The sequence below is a fragment of the Carassius carassius genome, chromosome 32 (assembly GCF_963082965.1).
Source record: "Carassius carassius chromosome 32, fCarCar2.1, whole genome shotgun sequence".
Taxonomy (NCBI): Eukaryota; Metazoa; Chordata; class Actinopteri; order Cypriniformes; family Cyprinidae; genus Carassius; species Carassius carassius.
In genome coordinates this window covers 28,071,472-28,094,054 of record NC_081786.1, presented here as the reverse complement: position 1 = coordinate 28,094,054, position 22,583 = coordinate 28,071,472, and the positions used below count along the sequence as shown (strand labels likewise).

Genomic DNA, 22,583 nt, shown 5'->3' with positions numbered 1-22,583 from the left:
CTTCTTCCGCAGAAATATATATATATTTTTTTTTTACAAATTTTAATAGTGCTTTTCTTAATACACATTAGGGCTTTTTACACTGGACTTAACCCTGGGTTATCATCATTATAAACCCCATTTTTAACTATGGCTGAAGGCACGTTTCACATTTGTAATTTAGACAAGTTACATGTTATGAAAGCTTGCTCCGGAGCAGTGATAGCAGTGCTATGTTATGGTGCCAAACATGTACCTTGTTAAACGATACTAGCAACAGACACCCAATCAATCGTGCCTCACGTTCGCATGCTTTGGTCAGTCACAGAAACACAGCATGTTGTATATACGGTTGCCTCGCTGCTTAAGACGGAAAAAGCCAAATAGTGATGGACAACATGAATTGGAGAGAAGAAAAATAGTTTTGTAGTGTTCAACTGTACCTATATAGTCCAATAAGCCAATTTAGGGAAAATCTAACAATTTATATTTTTTTATATATTGTTTACATTTTTCAAAAATATATACAGTCAAGCTGTTGGGATTTGCTATAGTACATACTCATACTCATACGCACTCATGTTTAGTGGTATATACCCGAGAAAGGTTCGATATACTAGTAGTAACAGGTATAAATTATTAATTCATTAATTTGTTATGTGGTTACACTGGGAACTATGAAACCTGTGATGTTTTATTCAATTTGGTATAATGGAAGACATAATTATTATTTAGTGATGTGCTTCACTGACATGGTTAAATCAATAATCATCTTCTCTTTATGTAATTATAGGTTTTGGTATGAGAACCCTGGCTCCTTTAGCCCTGCTCAGTTAACTCAGCTGAAGCAGACGTCTCTCGCTCGGGTGCTGTGTGACAATAGTGACAACATCACCCGAATCCAGTCAGATGTCTTTAGCGTGGCTGAATTCCCTCATGGTTATGGAAGCTGTGATGATTTACCAAAGATTGACCTACGTATGTGGCAGGACTGCTGTGAAGGTATGAGACTTGCATCTGATATTCTACAGGTACCAGTCAGTTGGCAATGTTTAAGACATTTTTAATGTTTTTCAAAGACATCTCTTATGCTCACCAAGGATACATATATACAGTACAGACCAAAAGTTTGGACACCTTCTCATTCAAAGAGTTTTCTTTATTTTCATGACTATGAAAATTGTAGATTCACACTGAAGGCATCAAAACTATGAATTAACACAGGTGGAATCATATATGGAATTATATACATAACGAAAAAGTGTGAAACAACTAAAAATATGTCATATTGTAGTTTCTTCAAAGTAGCCACCTTTTGCTTTGATTACTGCTTTGCACACTCTTGGCATTCTCTTGATGAGCTTCAAGAGGTAGTCACCTGAAATGGTCTTCCAACAGTCTTGAAGGAGTTCCCCGAGAGATGCTTAGCACTTGTTGGCCCTTTTGCCTTCTGTCTGCGGTCCAGCTCACCCCTAAACCATCTCGATTGGGTTCAGGTCCGGTGACTGTGGAGGCCAGGTCATCTGGCGCAGCACCCCATCACTCTCCTTCTTGCTCAAATAGCCTTTGATGCCTTCAGTGAGACTCATAGTCATGAAAATAAAGAAAACTCTTTGAATGAGAAGGTGTGTCCAAACTTTTGCTCTGTACTGTATATAAAATGTTATCGATTGCTGTGATCAAAACTGAATTTTCAGCATCATTAGTCCAGACTTCAGTGACAGATGATCCTTCAGAAATCATTATAATATGCTGGCATTTTAAAGCTAGGATAGGAACGTGTATTCGAATTTTGATACCTAATTATTTAAGTAGAAAAGGCATTCAAAACCCAAAGTTGACAGCATAATCAACATCAAATCACTGTTTTCAACTGCAGTATTCTCACTAAGGCCTTGTAATATGTTTTGTGTTGCTTTTAATTTATTCGATGTTAAAAACCATTTGAAATTATTTGAATCGCTAAACTTGCTTGAATATGCACATATACACTGAATTATTTATTCTTTTGAGATTGTATGTTTTTTTTTGTTTTTTTGTCCTTGACATTCGTGCTCTATTTTTCTTCACTTCATATTCCTCTTCATTAATTAAAAATTATTTTGTTTCATTTTTCATAATGTAAAATTAAAGATTTAAATAAGGATTAAACCATAGTCTATCTGAATACTCTGATTGGCTGGAATGTGTCTATTAAAACTCTATAATGCACAGGTAGCTAAAACACTGTTCAATATTAATAAGCTCCCTTCATCATTCATAGCACACACAGACACTCAAGCACACACAAAACCACTACATTATAAGCATTTCTGCTTCTGAAGTAATTAAACTCACAGCTTCACTGTAAAGTGCTGCACAGATGCAGGTAATCGGCACATGCTAATTCTCTACCTAATTAATTAAAATAAATGCATTCTAACTGCATTATTTTACTTCAAAATTGTATATCTAATGTTCTATAGATACTGTTATTCTTGTCCGTCCAGTCAAATTTTGCAATCCGTGACAGCTTTCTTTTGTCAGTGCTGTAAATGTCCTGTCTAGTCTTTGTACAGCTGTTTTTTCTGCACCAAATAAAGGCTGAATTTCTTGCACCTGCAGACTGCCGTACTAAAGGTCAGTTCAATGCCCTGTCGTACCACTTCAGAGGCCGCAGGTCAGCGGAGCACAGCTATGCAGAGGACAAACCTGCCACTAACCTCACCGACAACAGCAGGTACAACTCACATGCTCCATTTCATTTCTGCATTTCACCAAAGATCATTTGTAAATTCTCATAGCATTACTGATAATGGACCATTTTCACATTTCCTGGATTCTCAGAAACAAAAATCATATGGCCAGATTTACTAAACAGTGCAAATTAAATTCCATAAAAATTTGATTCCATAAAAGTGCAAATGGGAGGGGAAAATAATTCTGCATGTGATTTACTGACAAGGTTCACAAGGTTTCTGGACGTTAAATAATGGCTCAATTACCAGTAATTTGACGCGCGCAGACATTATATGTTTTCGAATACTCCCATAAATTTTGCCTCTGAAAGGGAAACTCCTACAAATGCATTTTCATTAAGGTCAGGTGCAAAAATAACTGTGTCCATGCCTTTTCAGTGCTTATTCGTCACTGCGCATCTTTAGTAAATCCTGACAGCACTATTTTAACACCAAAAGACGGTTTGCGCTGGCGCAAGCTGTTAGTAAATCTGGCACATAGTTGGGTAAACTTCTATAGTGGAGAAACAGAAATTAGACTATGTCTTTCTAAAAGATGAAAAACAAATATCAAGATATTTATTTTGTTTGTCACTCCCTCAAGCGTAAACCAGATTTCTGAAATGTAATGCCAAGGTGATAAAACAGAAGTATAGTTTTCTAACTATATCAAATTTACATTATTATTATTATACAATAATTATATACAATGTTAATAACTGTGGAAACATCATCACACTCTGTCTATAGTATGAATAACAAATAATGCATGGTTTAATTTGTTAAAGCTCATTTATCTATCAATCAATCACACTTTGAATGATTTCTGTTTTTCAGCGATTTGGAAGAAGCTCGAACTGCAGTAAACATAACTGTGTCACCGAAGTCAAGCACTGAACCCTCTGCTAAGGATTTCCAAGACTTTGTTGCTGATATGCAGAAAACTATCACAAGTTTACGTAAACAGGTTAGGACTCATGATGCACTATATACTTTATCTATTTATATAAACCTTGTGAAAATCCAGTCGCAGAAATTTATGAATGAATTGACTTTTGTTGGTAAACTGAATAGATGAGGATGATCTGCTCAGACACAAATCAAGAAATGTTTCAGTTCAGCATCCTGAATCAGTAATCATATTTGAGCAGGTTTCACTCCCACGCATTATAATATGAATCAGTATAGTATGGTGCATTAAAACAGAATATACCGTAGCATTTATTGTAATGCAAAGAATAGACAGAAACAAAAAAATCTCACTGTTGGAACTGACAGATAAAAAGACTTGAAGGCCGTCTGAGCAGGACAGACTGTGCAGATGAGGACGGGAGAGAGCGAGTAGATGGAGAGCGTTGGAAGAAGAACCCCTGCACCAGCTGTCAGTGTCATGTAAGTTCATCAGTGCATTGAGCATTTCTGACTTCAATCTTCAGGTGCATTCACATGTAGACTGTGCTGCATTTTTTACTTGCATTCATGGGCTTGTGAACACAGTAGTTGTGCACAATGTTCAGGGTATTGTGAAACATTTGACTTATCCCAAGCAGTTATTCTCAGCTGGTTTTGGTTCAGGATTACACAAGTGTTCATGGACCAAGGTTAAATAAAAATGTCCTTAAAATGTGCAATAAGCTGTCATACACTACCTTTGATGTAATATATGAGATACGCCTTACTAACAAACAATGTAATATATGAGAAGCATTTTTTCCATTTTAAGAGTTCAAATGTTAATTTTACTATTGTCATTATGCACAATGATGTATTCAGTATATATCAGTATAATATTCAATATATATTGCAATTTCCTTGTACAGTAGCATTGTTTTTCTGACTGTATAAAACAGTCTTGACCATATACAACCCGAATTCCGGAAAAGTTGGGACGTTTTTTAAATTTTAATAAAATGAAAACTAAAGGAATTTCAAATCACATGAGCCAATATTTTATTCACAATAGAACATAGATAACGTAGCAAATGTTTAAACTGAGAAATTTTACACTTTTATCCACTTAATTAGCTCATTTAAAATTTAATGCCTGCTACAGGTCTCAAAAAAGTTGGCACGGGGGCAACAAATGGCTAAAAAAGCAAGCAGTTTTGAAAAGATTCAGCTGGGAGAACATCTAGTGATTAATTAAGTTAATTGATATCAGGTCTGTAACATGATTAGCTATAAAAGCTTTGTCTTAGAGAAGCAGAGTCTCTCAGAAGTAAAGATGGGCAGAGGCTCTCCAATCTGTGAAAGACTGCGTAAAAAAATTGTGGAAAACTTTAAAAACAATGTTCCTCAACGTCAAATTGCAAAGGCTTTGCAAATCTCATCATCTACAGTGCATAACATCATCAAAAGATTCAGAGAAACCTCTGTGCGTAAGGGAAAAGGCCGGAGACCTTTATTGGATGCCCGTGGTCTTCGGGCTCTCAGACGACACTGCATCACTCATCGGCATGATTGTGTCAATGACATTACTAAATGGGCCAAGGAATACTTTCAGAAACCACTGTCGGTAAACACAATCTGCCGTGCCATCAGCAGATGCCAACTAAAGCTCTATCATGCAAAAAGGAAGCCATATGTGAACATGGTCCAGAAGCGACGTCGTGTCCTGTGGGCCAAGGCTCATTTAAAATGGACTATTTCAAAGTGGAATAGTGTTTTATGGTCAGACGAGTCCAAATTTGACATTCTTGTTGGAAATCACGGACGCCGTGTCCTCCGGGCTAAAGAGGAGGGAGACCTTCCAGCATGTTATCAGCGTTCAGTTCAAAAGCCAGCATCTCTGATGGTATGGGGGTGCATAAGTGCATACGGTATGGGCAGCTTGCATGTTTTGGAAGGCTCTGTGAATGCTGAAAGGTATATAAAGGTTTTAGAGCAACATATGCTTCCCTCCAAACAACGTCTATTTCAGGGAAGGCCTTGTTTATTTCAGCAGGACAATGCAAAACCACATACTGCAGTTTTAACAACAGCATGGCTTCGTCGTAGAAGAGTCCGGGTGCTAACCTGGCCTGCCTGCAGTCCAGATCTTTCACCTATAGAGAACATTTGGCGCATCATTAAACGAAAAATACGTCAAAGACGACCACGAACTCTTCAGCAGCTGGAAATCTATATAAGGCAAGAATGGGACCAAATTCCAACAGCAAAACTCCAGCAACTCATAGCCTCAATGCCCAGACGTCTTCAAACTGTTTTGAAAAGAAAAGGAGATGCTACACCATGGTAAACGTGCCCCGTCCCAACTATTTTGAGACCTGTAGCAGAAATCAAAATTGAAATGAGCTCATTTTGTGCATAAAATTGTAAACTTTCTCAGTTTAAACATTTGCTATGTTATCTATGTTCTATTGTGAATAAAATATTGGCTCATGTGATTTGAAAGTCTTTTAGTTTTCATTTTATTAAAATAAAAAAAAAACGTCCCAACTTTTCCGGAATTCGGGTTGTAGTTCATTACATAAAATACAACCTTCAGTGCTGAATTGCAGGATTACAGGAAAGTGGAGTATGGAGTGATTTTTTTTTGTCACCTTCAGAGACTCTAGCGTTGTTTATTTATTATTATTATTATTATTATTGATCTAGAAAGCCACTGGTTATTAAAATAATTATTACCAAACAATGGATTTCAACTGTTTTACACACTTCTAAGTTCCATTAGGCTGTGTTGAAAATAGTTTATTTATGATTTACCAAATGACTCATTGAGACGATGTTATTTACTCAATTATGCCAAATTCTACTCACTTTTGGCTCTGAGTGAGTGTTCGTTTGGATGTGAAATATCTGTTCCATCTGTGTTTTCTTTATCTCACTGCAAAAGAATATGCAGGATCCCAGCGCTCTCATGTACTTATTATTGTTGATAGACGGATCAGTAGACAGACTGATTCCTAGGGGGAACTTTAGCTGTCAAAAACTGACAAATGCCCTCACATGGTACTGTGTGTCATTGTAACATTATAACTCAATCTGGGATAGAATCTGCAGTCAATCACGTGTAGCTTAAAGGAATAGTTCACCCAAAAAATGGACCCGACCCTCAGTTTGGAAAAATGTAGCATTATATCACTTGCTCCCAAATAAGAGTCCCAAACAGCTGATAAAAACATCACTAGTCCACAAGTAAAGGGGGACATACCTGTCATGCTTCCTACAGAAATATCGTCCTGTTTTCAGCTCAGGTGTGTCTCTGTCTCTGTCTCTGTTAGGAGGCCCAGGTGACGTGTTTCGTGGAAAAGTGTCCGCCGGCAGCATGTCTGAAGCCAGTGATGCCAAAAGGCTCTTGCTGCCCCGTGTGCCTCAACCAGCCATCACAACCGCAGGATAACGAGCGCCACGTATAACCTCAGCACACTTAACCAATGTGACCTTGAGCTCATGCCTCCATTTGTTCCATAGTTGCGTATCAGGGTTTTTTGTTGTTTGTCACGTATTGATATTTTTGTTTGCATATCCTCAGATGCCCTAAACAAAGAACCAAAAATACACTACCTTAAAAAGTATTTGAACAGATGAATGTTGGGGCCCTGTTTTCCCCCTAAGGCATGTTAACCGGGAGACAACCACCAGAAGAGATGGGCGGCTCCGGTCCTGGAGGGACACTTTCCTGCAGAGTTCAGCTCGATCACTAATCAAACACACCGAACCAAAGTCTTCAGGATTACTTGAAAATTGCAGTCAGTTGCATTAAAAAAAATACATATAAATATATATATATATATATATATAAGCTTAAATTTAAGATTTACTAATTTGAATTGCATATCAAATTTCTGTTGTTTTGGGCTGCACAGTTTTCACATTAACTGGTAGAGTCAGTGCGATACATATTTGTCAGTTATACTTAAAAGAAATGGGCACGATTTCTTAACTGAATGTGGTTTACATACACAGTAACCAGGTTTATATATTTATCATCATAACATTTCATTTGTTTCTCTCTCATATATTTGAACTAACTGATTATTGCTTGTTCCAGAGGTAATCATATTTTAACCATGTAATTGTTTTCACCATTAACAGATTTATGCTTATTCTGAACAATGCATTTTGCAAATGTTAATATTTAGATCAAATCAAATAGATGCAAGAGTTAAAAATGAACTGTGCCATGATTTTTGGAGTGCAGAATTCTGACTCGTTTTATTAATGTGTGACTGACACATGTGCATCACGGTTTATTAGTTGATGGTAAAACTGTAGAAAACAACTGGATGGAATTTTTACATGCAGTTCAAATGCAGAAATCTTAATGTGTTTGTTTGACTGGGGACGCAGCTGAACTCTGCAGGACGATGTCTCATTTCCGGTTGTTTTACAGTAGAAGCATTCTCAGGTTTGAGATGCTGCAGAACTGGTGCTATCTTACTCCATTTAGATGATGTACCCAAGTCTTAAGAGTGTTGTTTTATGCATTTAATTGTTTTGCAAGATGCAATGCATCATACACTATATACACTCATTATGTGCTTTTTAAAACTACACTTGAGCGAAAACCCTTCGTTTTGTAGTTACGCAAAAAAAAGTTTTTAACTTTAATCATACTTTTACTTTGTTTATGGTTCATAGTATCATATTCTGGACATATGTAGAATATATTAGTACCCGCTTTTTATCTTCCTCTCACGTGGGAAAAAATGTGAATACCTTGAAATCAATCTTTGCAATGGGGAAAAAACTCTACTGATCACCAAATGTTTGTTTCCCTTGGCAACTGCGGGTTTTCTGAGACCTGGTGTTCTTTGCTTTATCTTGACAGAAAGCTGTTCTAGATGTTTTTGGTTTGGGTGCGACGGAGGTGAAGCGTTTGGGACGTGCAGCACTGAGCTGACGTCAGGCTCTCGTTTAGGCTGTTACTGTACTTTTCTATAATGCTCTGTTCTACAAGCCCAGTATTTATATTCTTGTCATGAATGAAGTTCCAGATGTTTCCTCCCTTTTCAGACCGTGTTCAGAGAGATGTAAACAGTTGTGCCTCATCACAATACATCAACTGAAACACACACACTACTCTCTCAGCGTCCAGTGTTCCATTATATTCATATTCATTCACTTTTATCCAGCAGAAGAGCAATATTTGAGATGAGAATTGCATTTATGTTCTGATTCCATTAACGATACGTTTTAGTGCTTTTAAGGAATCACTAAATAATGTTGTACCATTTGAACTGAATAAGAGTCATTTGTTTGTGAGAGTCATTTGTTACACTGTGCATGGTGTATGTTTGTTACTGTGCAGCCAGCAGGAAGTTCACACTGTTATTCTTGCGTTTGCCATGTGTTTTTTTGTTTTCCTTTTGTTTTTTTTGTTTTTTTTACCCAGTACCCAGTGTTTGTCATGTTCAGTTTAGACTGAAGACTCAAGTTTTGCTTTAATGCTGTGGAAAATCTTGTTCAGTCACTTAGTTTGATGTTCCAATCATATCAGTAGAAGTGTATTGAGCATAAAGAACCATTATTGGAATTGGAACATAATGAAAATCATACACATACACATACTGCTGATCAAAAGTTTGTAATATTAAAATAAATAAATATTATTATTATTATTTTTTTTTTTTTATCAGAGAGGCTGCATTTATTTGATCAAAATACAGTAAAAAAAAAGTAATATTTTGAAACTTTATTACAATTAAAATAACTTTTCTATTTGCATGTAATATAAATTGTATCCCTGTGATGCGAAGCTGAATTCTCAGCATCAATCAGTTTTTAGTGAAACAACATTTTTCACTTTTTCTCATTGTTTTTTGTAGAAACTGTGATGCATTTTCTTTTAAGATTCTTTGATGAATAGAAATAGCAATTATTTAAAATAAAATATTCTGTCACATCAGTTTAATGCATCCTTGTTGAATGAAAGTATTAATGGTAAAACTTTTGAATAGTAATGTATAACGTTTTCCCGCAAAAATAAATATGCAGGAACACAACTATTGTCAATATTGATCATTTTAAGGATTAAATTAAGAAGTAATAATTGAATCACTTGGATGAATTCTTTTTGAACTTTTTTAAACAGAAAATGCTTCTTTTAATCTGTAATGACATTTCACAATATTAGCGTTTTTACTGTAATTTTGATCAGATAAATCCAGACTTGGTGAGCAGAAGAGACTACCTTCAAAGGCTTTAAAAACCTATTTATTCCAAACTTTTGACCAGTAGTGTATAATATATGTATTATTATTATTGTCAGTATTATTTAAATAGGAACTGGTCCTGAATTCCCAACCCTGGGAATACTACAACTCTTCTTTTGCTGAATGTGAAGTTTCCCCAACACACCTTGTACCAAAGACCAAACACGTGTGTGTGTTGTTTCGCGCACTGGTAAGACGTCTGAGCTGTGGTGTGTTTTAGTTTTTTAGGAGTCTGACTCCTCGAGTCTCACTGAAATTGAAAGCCATATCCTGAGCTGGAGAGCTGCACTGCTGCTCCTCTCTAAACATCCCACTGTATGCTGATGAAACGTCATCCAGTCTGCTCAGACGCTTGCAGTCGTGCTGGTTAGTGATTGGGAAAGCGACTGCTATTGTGTTAAGAGCAGCTGAATGTTTGCCTGTTATTTTTCTTTTTTTACCATTTGTGACTGCATTCAATTCTTTTATCTCTATTGTATGACTCTATATCAGTGTTTTATTACTCCCAAATGTCCTTCCTTCCTTCCTAAATGATCTTCCCCCAAACCAAACTGTGCACACATTGCCATGGACATGCACTGCCCTGCGAGACTGAACATGCTCAAGTGGTCAAAATGATTCTTATATTTTGTATTGTATTTTTTGCCAAAGACTGTTTGCACTGCAACGTATGCCTTTCAACAATAAAATGGCCACATAAGAAACAGCTGTTTTATCTCTACAAAAGGCAATAAGTGTCATTATCCAACTCAGTCTGGTTCATGTTTTGTTGTAAAATGTTTTGAATAAAAAATAAAGGTAATTACGACTTATCTCACAGTTCTGACTTTTTATCTCACATTTGCAATTTCATATCTTGCAATTCTAACTCTACAACATGCAAATGTGAGTTATAAAGTCAGAATTGTGAGAGAGAAAAAAATTAACTCACAATTCTGACTTACATCATATCTCGCCATTTGTGACTGCAAGATATATCGCAATTCTGATCTTTTTTTACTCAAAAGTCAGTATTGCGAGATATAAACTTGCAATTGCGAGTTATAAAGTCAGAATTGTTAGATATAAACACAATTCTGAGAAAAAAAGTCCCTATAGTGTGATAAAAGTTGCAACTTCCTTGTTTTATTTTACCTTTAGTGGCAGAAACGGGCTTCCATACATTTGCAACCTCTAAATCTATGTGGGGAAAAAACATGCGTTTCAGGTATAAATTATTAGAGGTTTGCATCACTTTACAATAAGGTCCCATTAGTTAACATCAGTTTAATGTTAGCTTTGACTAACATTGACTTTATGTCAGGTATGGTGTGGGGGTTGAAAGAAGACCAGCAATCTGTGCAAATGTTTTGTTGGCCCAGAGGAGAACACATTCTCTTCACATGAGCGGTTTTCTTTTCAGGGTTCAGCCTGGGAGTAGAGCCAAGTTGCACAATTAGGCCACAAAGGCTCCCCGTCATCCGGGCTTGTATATGTGTGTCGGGCCCTGTAACATGGCCCCTGATTTCAGCAAGGCTTATCTCTCCGTGGGGACTCCCAATTCACAGAAACGCCTCTAAGTGGATACAGGAGAAAAAAAGTTTGAGTCCTGAACAGCACATGCTCAGATTTCACTCCCAGCCCACAATCTAGTGCATAATGAATTACACATCTGAACAGAGAGGCAGTGAGGTATGAATGAAAAGTTCACCGCAGGACAATGAATGTTTAGAGGTAATGGATTCAGAGGCTGCAAACACCTCACAACAGCACAGGAAAAGGAAACGTTAATGGGGCCATGAATTGCATTTCTATCTTTTGTACTTGCATTAGTTGGATTTGTACTGTACATCAAAATCTGTCATAATCTACTTTTTCCACTGATTTTAAGACCCTTTTGAACACTAGTTTACCAAAAATGAAAATTTGCTTTAAATATACTTATCCTCAGGCCACCCAAGATGTAGATGAGTTTGTTTCTTTATGGGAACAGATTTGGAGAAATTTGGCATTGCATCACTTGCTCACCAATGAAATTGGTGAATGGGTGCCGTCAGAATGAGAGACCAAACAGCTGAGAAAAACTTCATAATAATCCACAAGTAATCCACAGCACTACAGTCCAGCAGTTTATGTCTTGTGAAGCAAAAAAGCTTGGTATCCATCATTAAGATCTTTTAACTTAAAAATGTTGCTTGTCCAAAATACATTGAGAGCATCCACAGTAAGTACCAGATCCATAACATCTCCCATAAATTCTCCCAGTGAAAAATTGAATCCCATTTTGTTCTCACATCAAAATCCACCCAAACTGTTTTGGACAGTTTTTGCTTGTAAACGGTGCTTGATCTGTACAGATTTTTCTCCTGATTCAGACCAGACCACTTTCCACTGGAGGAAGCGGCTTGCTACTGAAGCAGACAGGTAAACTCATCTACTCACACGTCTAGGGGTCACCATCCCTGCTCCTGGAGAGCTGCCATCCTGCACATTTCAGCTCCAGCCCCAATCGAACAAACCTGAACCAGATAATCAAGGTGAACTGGGATGAAACTGAGGTCTGCAGGACTGGAGCTCTCCAGGAGATCCCTTGTCACTTCACAGCCTCACTGTATTTATGATCATGTTTATAGCCAAAATTTTGCTTTTTACTTCTGGCGATTGAATTTAGGCTTCGTAATGCATAAAGGTTGTGTTCATTTGTGAAGTTTATCACAATGAGTAAAACATGCAAGAATCATGAAGAGCTGCAATCATTTAAAATGTGAAGGGAATGAGGGTGATGTTGGGTTCATTAAATTAAGCTTTGAGTCTCACAAGTGTTCATTACAGTCTCTGGGATGACAGTGTCCCATACACCAACATTTTAATGATTCAGAAAAGACGAATCACTGTCTGGCAATCTGAGGGTTCGGTATGGAGATAAAGGTTAGGATCAGGACTTTTTTTATTATTATTATTATTATTATTTTGCTGATATTACAGTGTTTATTTGCACTGTTTATTATTTGCTTTGAGCTCTGAAGGAGCGGTTGGATGTGTGATCTGTAATGCATGATTTTAGACTACACCATCTTTCCATCATCTTTCCAATATTTCACTGCTCAAACCTCTTACCCTCAACATACAAAAAAAATGTCTTACTAATCTAACTCCCTACACACTTCCTTTTTACCTATAACTGTTTTATAATAAACTACTAAAGCTACTGCTTTGTTTTCAATTGACTTCTCTATACACTGCAACATAATTGCAATTCACTAATCCAAGGTCAATAAGCTACTTTTCTGCCATTGTGTATCTTCTTTTTATAATCTCAGAAACATCCATACCTATTTTGCAATGAATAACAAGATGTGTTTGAATCTGAGCTTCAGCGTTGATCAAAAAATGGTGCATATTAGCGCCACCTGGCGGTCGAGGGGTTGAAAAGCATCTCATGCAAAACAACGGACACAGAGGTAGAGTTAAATAAAAAAGCAGTCCTTTATACTTTTATACACACAGCCATATTAATTTACATTTTCACATCTGGGTGACATTTATCCAAAGCAACTTATATTACACTCAAGGTACGTTTCCATTAATCTTTGCGCTGAGGTACCAATGGACATTTTCCCAACAATAAGTAATCAAACCAAAATATTTTAAGTGTAAAGTGAATTTATGTGCCTTGCAATGCAAGCATTTAAATATAATAAAGTCCAAACACACAATAAGAACAATGGGACTGGTGCAAGGCCGGTCATGAGTTCAATTCCCAGGGAATGCATGAACTAATAAAAAGCATACCTGGAATGCAATGTAGTTCGCTTTAGATAAAAGTATCTGCCAAGTGCATAATGTCAATGTAAGCTACATTTTAATTTAAAATAATACAGTCATGACCAGCTGAGCATCTGTATGCACTGATATCTGTATTTGTCAGAAATTTGACTTTTAGGTTTGGCCTTTTGTACATTGTCATGTCTTTTGCCTTGTCTTTTTGTCTCCTTTTCCTCATTAGGGTTATGGTTAAGGTTTGATTGCTTAGATGGAAGAATAAAGGTTGGATCTAACTTAAATCCTGTATAATCAGAAAATGTCTGGCACAGTAGTAGAATTGTATGAATGTAAATGTCTGGTAATACATTGTTAGCAACCGTGTTGATTAGTCAGCAATAATATGTTTTTGGATTTCATATGAAGCTGTAGTAAAAATACAAATTATAGTCAAACATGCTCATGCATAGTTTAGCTTGTTCTGTTGATTTTAGAGTACTGTGAGAAAAAGAACATTCACACCATCACGAGCACACTGTGTGAGTCACTGTTGGCTTGCCTGTACCTTAGATGCTTGCAGCTGTTGACCCACTTGCAGAAGATACATTCTCATCTTTTGCTCTGTAAATTTCTAGATCATATTTGATACTAACATTTCTAAGGCCTCTAAATGATCAACATTATCAAAACTGTTGAAAATCTGTTGAACACAATCTACTACATGCCTTGTCGTCAGATTGATAGTTTAGACTTTTTTATTAAATAAAAGGTATTTTAAAATAATTGCACACGTTCACCTTCACGTGCCTTTTTGATGTGTTTTGCTTGACTTTTTTATCAAAAAAAATAATAAATAAGAATAACTTTGATATTGTTAGTAATATTTCAAGATGAACACTTCCTGGAATTAAGAAGCTTAGCTTTACTTGATTATCCAGGGATCACTTTATTTTTTTTTTTTAGAAAAATCATGTTCAAATGTGAATTTCAAATATGAATATCAGGCTTTTGGGGAAGGTTTATTTCTTCATCTCTCAATCACCAGTGTATTGTAGAATTTCATATTACTTTTTGATTATATAAATATTTTTTTCAATACTGGCAGTAATTAATAAAATGTGAAAGAAGTAATTTGTAATTTTAAAAAGCTTTAATACTAATAATGGTAAATTGCTTGAATATGTATTTCTTGTATCTTTACTGGCTGATATATTTATATCATTGCCTACTAAGGGTTAAGCACTAAAATTATGGTTCACTTTCAGTCGGTCACTCCGAGTCACGTCGGTGAATTGGGATCTTGCTTAGAGAGACCAATCCACTTCAAGTGTAAACTAAACGAGCCAATGCATGATCAGTGCTGATCGCAACGCATGTGTAACTAGGCAGCAGGTGCAACGCATACTCAGCTTTACACTTCTGAGCCGAGCGATAATATCATGCTACTCCTGACTACTCTACTGAGAGAAGAAGACTGAACAAGTTCAGCACACTCTTTGGAGCTCTTGGTGTTGGGTACAGTGCTTCAGCACTGGTGGTTTCCCATGTCGAGTGGGTTGCACAAAACAGACTGCACTACCCCCTTATAGTCAGTAAAATGTCTGTTGGGAGATCATTACAAAAAATATTTAGCAGATATTAATCAGATGGTCTGCTAATACTCTAATGAGATTTAGTTGACATGTAAGTGCAAGTTTATTGTCAAGAAGAAAAAGGGACCATCAAAATAGCGTTGTCCATTTTTGTCACATGAATGTTAAAAAAACATGTTTAAATTTCAATTTGTTTTGTATTGTAACTGATGATCAGTAACAACTATCCATATTTGTTAATAGGAGTAATGGATTACTTATTCATCAGTATTTCCATACCATGGATAGAAGTGCTTAAATATTTTAACATCACTGTCAAAGCTTAGGGTTAGGTTTTATTTAGGGTTCAGTTTGATGGGTCGGCGTGTTGTTGTCACAATCACAATCTAAAGTCACCCCTGCAAACTGTGTTTCCCAGAATTCCTCTTGGCTCAGACCTGCTCACAGTCCACAATCACCTCACCTGTCTGCAATTAGCCTCATCAGTTGGTCTTTATAAGTCAGCACCAAACACACACATTGTACTTTTCTTGTCTCTCTTTTCTCGTTGAAGACAAGAAAGGCTTACCCGACTAGTCACTCTGGACGTTTACTTCTGTCGAGGCCATCTGCTTTTCCATTGTTTACCCTGCTAGACTGCCAAGTTAACCAGAACCTGCAGAAACAAACAATTGTTACCATTTCAGTTAAGTGCTCATCACTTTCAATGAACTTCACACTTGCCTGCTTGCATCACTGCTTTTCTAAACGGCTGGTTGTGTTGGCGAGATGAAGCCTCATGAAGCATTGAAGCTTTTCAGCCAAGTGGTTCACAGAAGGGTTCATTTTGAGGCTTCATTTGCTCACACTAGAGTGTAGCCAAAGAGTGTAAAACAAGCAGATACATTACGGATGACCTGATGAGATCTGTGATGCACTGTATTTTGTGCCAGTTAAGGGTGAAAGGGTGAAAAAATAAATTTCCACTAAGAATAATCTATTGATATGAATATAATGTGTATTTTTCTAGTGATATATCATAATTGTATAACAACTGTGTAACAGACGTATTGGCTTGAAATGAATGGGGCTAGCAAATGTGTTTAAATCAAACATTTGCTCACTGCCATAGGCAGGAGGGGCAATATTATCAGTTTAAAACTGGAAAGTGACTGGGTTTAACAGGGCAGAGAACTGAATTTACAAGATTTAAACCTCTTCCTGAACCAGTCAGGCCAAGTGAGGCTATGGACATCATCAATGACATCATTGCTCTAAAGCGATGCAAGCCTCTGTACATGCTTAACTGAAAGCTGCAGGGATTTCTCGACACACGCTGAGAAGCCTTGGCACAGAACGTGGCCTCACTAACTGCCAGTCTGACGATTTCTGCTACCCTTTCAGATTGTGCTACCTCCCATTAAAAAAGACAGGTACAGTAGCACAAATTGATAGTGAAAAATGCTACCTATCAGGTTGTGCCAGCAGCATCCTATTCGTGTGGTTTGAGACCAAACCTAACCCTACCCTAACCCTGGCTTCATCAGTTTGTTCAGAGGATGCTGTGCAGATGGATATATATATATAAAATATATATAGCCGTATTTACTAGCCGTATATAAAATATAGCCGTAAATGCAAAGGAGGAGCAGAGAGGGAACGTATAAAAAGGAGAAAAGCCCTGGCCACAGACGCAGCAAATTGCTGCAAAATGCTAGCCATGTTCGCCAGTAAGGGAGCAAGTCGGTCAGAATTACATTTATATTTACTAGGGATGGGACGGTTCTCTGAAAAAAACCGAACCGTTCAGTTCTCCACACACGGTTTGGCACGCGCTGGGACCGCTGTTCAACTTAAATCTGACAAAGCATCTGTAATAGGGTTTACTATAAATAACACGTTAAAAACAAACAGGGTTCAAATTATATTTCTGTTGATGGAAGCGCATTCTGGATTCCCAGACATTACAACGGCAATGAAAAAAAAAATACCTTGACAATTCATTCACTCTTGTTCAATACTAATACGAACACTGGATCAGTGCATTCTCTTAAAGTGACAGTCTTTATATTAATCGAACAGTAACAACAAAGAAATCACTCACTGCTCTTGATTAAAAAGCTTTTTTAACTTTAAAAAAGAATAATCTTTAATTTATAGTCCAAAATGCAATGCTGTTTTACATTTGTTTACTTTATTTATGATTTACTTTACTTTATTTCTGTACCTAAAAACTAATGCAAGACCTACCTAAAAAAAAACCTGAAAGTCAGTTTATTTTATTTGTATCTTTACTCTATTGTATTTATTTGTGTTGTTGCTTGTAGTTAGAATATTCTTAATAATATGATAATATATCTATTTTTGAAAGTATAGTTTTTCCATAAACATAGCACATACAACGGTACCGAAACCATGACTCTAAAACCATGAAACAAACCGAACTGTGAAAAAGTTGAACTGTTCCACCCTAATATTTACATAATCATTTGGCAGACGGACGCTTTCATTCAAAGCGACTTACAATAGATAAAATCTAAAAAAAAATATATATATATTACAAATGTATATAATGATAGATGTTTTAAAAGAGCATCTTAATGACAAACTAGCACACTGTTTTACATATGGGGATACAGTATTTTTTAGTGCCAAAATTGACCAGAAATTGATTTTCCATTTCTAGCCTACAATATGTAGCCTAGTGTAGCCTACAATGCTTATTTTTTTTTGAAAGTGACAAAGGAAGCATTAGTAGCACTAGTTAAGGGGAAGATGATAGAGACAGTAAATGCCTCTATGATACTGATACTTGAATGATACTTCTTGACACTTCATTTGATTATTTTGCCCGTCCATAGTCTAAGGATTTTGATTTATTTCTTAAGTATAACCCAATTCGAACAACTGAAAGAGCCAAAGAGTTTAGCAGTCTGGTGAACACATGAATATATATGGATGAACCCTTATTCTCCACGATGCCTTCGGGTGTGAATAGGTACACTTTAGGGCAATATTGTTAAGTAAAATATACACGGATACAAGTGCAAGTAAAAGATCTCTTTATTGAGAAAACAACCAAAAGGTCCAACACGTTGCAGCCAGCAGGAGAGTGGTGGCAAAGGGACTTCGTTGGGCAATCCAGGACAGATGAGTGATGACAGAGTGAAGAAATCTCCGGAGTGAAGAGTGATGAATCAGGAGTAAAAGCCACAACGAGACTGGAGCATGTACAGCATGACGCAATGAACTCAAGACAGCAGAAGCTACACACGAGGAGAACAGGAACAAGAAACAACACGGGGAAACTCGAACAACAATCTGACAAACATGAGACGAAAGACAGGGCATTAAATACGCTGGGAAGATGACATGCAGCCCACATAGGGCTGTTCGATTCCACAATTTTTCCTGGTCCTGGAATCGATGGGAATTGATTCCAAGAATCGATTCCTTACTGTTGTTTTCGACTCTTTTCGATTCTTGTTTTTTTCAGATTAAAGGAACCTAATCTCACCATGATGACTGCAGGATAGGTGGTATAATGTATCCTTCTTTTAATATTTTAGAAGATACTAAATTTTTAATTTTGTCAGCTTTGACTGTGAAATTAGTCATAGCCCAGCTCAGCAGGTACATGTGTTTATCGCATTAATTAAATAAGACATAAAGTGTCTAAAATAAATGTGCACAGTTCAGCTGAATGATGAAGTTTACTATGTATACTTTGCACAATATTAACAAACTGTACACTGAAACAAAATAATCAGAACATTAATGACTGATAGAGCTCATGGTTTATCTGTCAATCAGATGCGGTCTCGGCCACTGATCTGTGCGCGTGACGTGTTCGTTTATAGTTATCATTGGCTCAAGACCCTCAATAACGTCATGATCTATTCTCTCATGCAGCGCTCAAAATTGTGGACAAGCCAGTTCCACCGTAAAATAACCTCTGAATTGTTATATATATATATATATATACTGTATATATAAAATTGAAAATAATCTTTTATCTCACAATTGTTGTAATTATGGCTTTGGTGAATTTTGCTTCTGAAACGGAAGGCCACATCCTAAAATTCTTCTTTCTGTTTATTTTCGTGAATTTAAATGTGTGCAGCCTTTGTCGGATGTAGCCTTCCGTTTGAGAGACTCCCATAGATAAGCTTTGTTGAACTGAAAAAGACTCTGAATGAGGAGTTGATTCCCCTTGATGGAATCGACTTTCGCCTCCTGACATTCCCAGATGATCCTACTTGTCGATTGTAATCATCGATTAGGGAGCGATTCAGCATGTCCCTAGCAGGCCCCTTCCCGTAACCTTCCCAGTCCGCCAAGTACTGGAATCCGCGTCCCCTCCGTCTCAAGTCCAGAATACGGTTCACCGAATATGTAGGTTCCCCATCTATGAGTCGCGGCGGCGGGGGAACCGGGGCTGGCAGATTAATGCGTGAATGAAACACGGGTTTGATCTTTGATACATGGAAGGCGGGGTGTATTCTCCTGTACGCCAGAGGAAGTTTGAGCCTGACTGCCACCGGACTAATGATCTTGGTGACAGGAAACGGGCCAATAAATTTGGGACCTAACTTGTTAGATACGGAGCGGAATGTTCTTGGTAGAAAGCCACACTATTTGACTCACAACGTATACGGAGGCTTCGACCAGTGGCGATCAGCCTTGGTGCGCGCCCCCACCTGAAGAAGAGTCTCACGGGCTCTACTCCAAGTGTGATGGCACCTCTAGACGAAGGCGTGAGCGGAGGGGACTGCGACTTCAGATTCCAGACTGGGAAATATAGGAGGCTGGTAACCTAAACTACATTCAAATGGCGAGAGGCCCATGGATGACACTGGTAATGAGTTATGAGCATACTCAACCATAGAGAGTTGCTGACTCCAGGAGGAAGGATTCTTGAATAGCAAACATTGCAACACTCTCTCCAAATCTTGGTTGGGTCTCTCGGTTTGACCATTGCTTTGGGGATGGAACCCCAAATATAGACTGACAGTAGCACCCAGTAACAAAACTCCTGCCAAAATTTGGACACAAATTGTGGTCCCCTGTCAGAATCCATGTCCATCGGGAGGCCATGTAGCCGAAAGACGTGATCTACGACAGTTATCGCTGTCTCCTTGACAGATTTGATTTAATTTGTGCAAGGGAAAAAAATGAGCCGTCTTCGAGAACCAGTCCACTACGGTCAAAACAACCGTTTTCCACTGGGAGGGTGGTAATGAAATCTAGCGCTATGAGGGACCAGGGTCTCGAAGGTACAGACAGCGGCTGAGTAGCCCATCTGGGGGTCAATTGGAAGTCTTACCAGTGGCACAAACCGAACAATCCGAAACAAAATGGCGAATGTCGTGAGCCATCAATGGCCACCAGATTGTTGCTTGACCAAAAAACTGGTCCGATTAACTCCTGGATGACAAGCAACGTTGGTACAATGCCCCCACTGAATAATGTTGGACTGTAACCCCTCTGGCTCAAATAATTAATTCCGTGGGCAACCGGGCGGAGGCTTTACCCCTTCTAGGGCCATTCTGACCCTCTATTCGATCTCCCATGTCAGAGTGGAGATCACTAATGTCTCGGGTTAACCCTCTAAACGCCAAAGTCACAAAATTGTCACATCATACTTAATAAAATAGACTGTAGTTCCTCATTTGGTGTAATATCTCATTTGTATTCCCTTCCACTAGATGGCAGACATGTAGTACATTGATTCTAGACCAACATTATACTGTGTTCCTATTCAAAGTGTTCGAGGAAATAGCAGATAAAAGTGAGCTCTCGTGTCAATGATGCGGAAGCAGTTCATTTCATAGCATGCGAGTGAATGGTGAGATTTATGAGAGAAAATATATTCATCCATGGCCTCCCTCTCGGGAACAGAAAGAGAGTAGAGTTTGCCCTTAGGCGGAGAATTACCTGGCAGTAAATCTATAGCACAGTCATAGGGACTTTGTGGAGGGAGAGAAGCAGCACAGGAATTACTGAACACTTCCTTCAGATGCTTATACTCCATGGGCACATTTGAAAAATCTGCTGCCTTCTCCTGAAACACAGAACCAGACACAGACGGACAAGCAGACACAAGAAAAGACTCATAACACTGAGTGCTCCATTCGGAGATTGAGTGCTGGTGCCAATCCACCCTGGGGTTGTGTTGAGTAAGCCAGGGGTGACCAGGAACAATGGGTGCCAGTGGGGAGTCCACGAGGAAAAAGGAGATCCTTGGGATCTCCGCCTCTCTCTCTCCTCCCGGGAAAGCAAAGTACTCCCTCGCTGGTCGATCGGCCTTCAGCACCTCAGAGTCCTTGGTGAGGATGAGTGTACCGCTCCAGGAGGTTAAGACGAGCATCCAGATGCAATTCCTTGACTCTGGTGGAGCTCCAAGATGTAAATTTCTCTTTGGACACGGTCGGCGAAACCCAGGAACATGTCCTACTGCACCTCCTTGTTCCACCTGCACTCTGACGCCAACGTTCTGAACTCGATGGAATAGTCGGCTACCATACGATCACCTTGTCTTAGATCCGCGAGGAGTCTGGCAGCGTCCTTGCCTGCCATGGCACGGTCAAAGACCCTCTTCATCTCGGAAGTCCCGCCGTCCCCTATAGTGCCACCTGACCCTTGAGGAGGGTAAGCACAAATGCCACCTGAGACTCTTCTCTCTCAAAGGTCCTGGGCTGTAGAGAAAAGTGCACAGAACACCGTGTAAGAAAGGCTCTGCAAAAATTGGGCTCACCAGCATAGCTCGGAGAAACAGGTAGGCGTGGCTCAGGTTGGTTTCTTGGCTCCGGTGGTGTGGGTGATGCAGTAGGATTTCTCAGGAGTTGGAATTGTTGGGAGAGCTTGGACACCTGCATCACGAGCGCTTGCACAGCCTGCCCCGTGGTAGTGATACTCTCCTGATGCTGATCCATATGAGCAATACTGTGGTTGATGAACTCAGTCAGTGAAGCAGAACTTGCTGCATCCAACAACTCCAACAACGATCTGACAAACATGAGATGAAAGACAGGGCATTAAATAGACTGGGAAGATGCAGCTGCCGATAGGTAATGGTAACGCCCACATAAAACAATCAGCAGAACGAGACACACAAGCACACACAAACACACAAGACCAGAATGAGACAGGGGATCGCCAATGGTGACAAATATTCTCTATACCTTTTACTCAACTGTGCTAGTCCTGAAAGACCACTAATTCTACATGTGATTTTAGTCTAGAGTCCACATTTGCTGTCGAAACCCCTACATCCCCAGAGTCCAGTCTCAAACCCATTCCAGCTCCTGATCCCAGAGTCCAGTGTCTATTTATGCCCCTGACCATAGTATAGTAAATGCTCCATTCACTTTATTTTGAAAATGTCTTTCTTAACAAAAAAAAAAATACAAGTTACA

General features: G+C 38.3%; 1 protein-coding gene and 2 long non-coding RNA genes across 3 annotated transcripts in view; 2 read left to right on the top strand and 1 right to left on the bottom strand.

Annotated features, from left to right (window-relative positions):
- Window positions 1-7,213, top strand: part of LOC132113077 (peroxidasin-like) — a 68,858-nt gene extending 61,645 nt beyond the window's left edge. Inside the window, exons 19-23 of the mRNA XM_059520892.1 lie at window positions 773-981; window positions 2,584-2,698; window positions 3,534-3,663; window positions 3,975-4,088; window positions 6,920-7,213. Coding sequence (XP_059376875.1) covers window positions 773-981; window positions 2,584-2,698; window positions 3,534-3,663; window positions 3,975-4,088; window positions 6,920-7,054 — 703 coding nt within the window. The 3' untranslated portion in view covers window positions 7,055-7,213. The remainder of the gene's footprint in view (window positions 1-772; window positions 982-2,583; window positions 2,699-3,533; window positions 3,664-3,974; window positions 4,089-6,919) is intronic.
- The window catches only part of LOC132113080 (uncharacterized), a 216,963-nt gene that overhangs the window by 50,573 nt on the left and 143,807 nt on the right, over window positions 1-22,583 (bottom strand). The window lies entirely within an intron of this gene.
- On the top strand, window positions 7,718-9,247 carry LOC132113310 (uncharacterized). The gene is made up of 2 exons (XR_009425142.1): window positions 7,718-7,833; window positions 7,896-9,247. It is a non-coding gene; the product is annotated as an uncharacterized LOC132113310 (long non-coding RNA).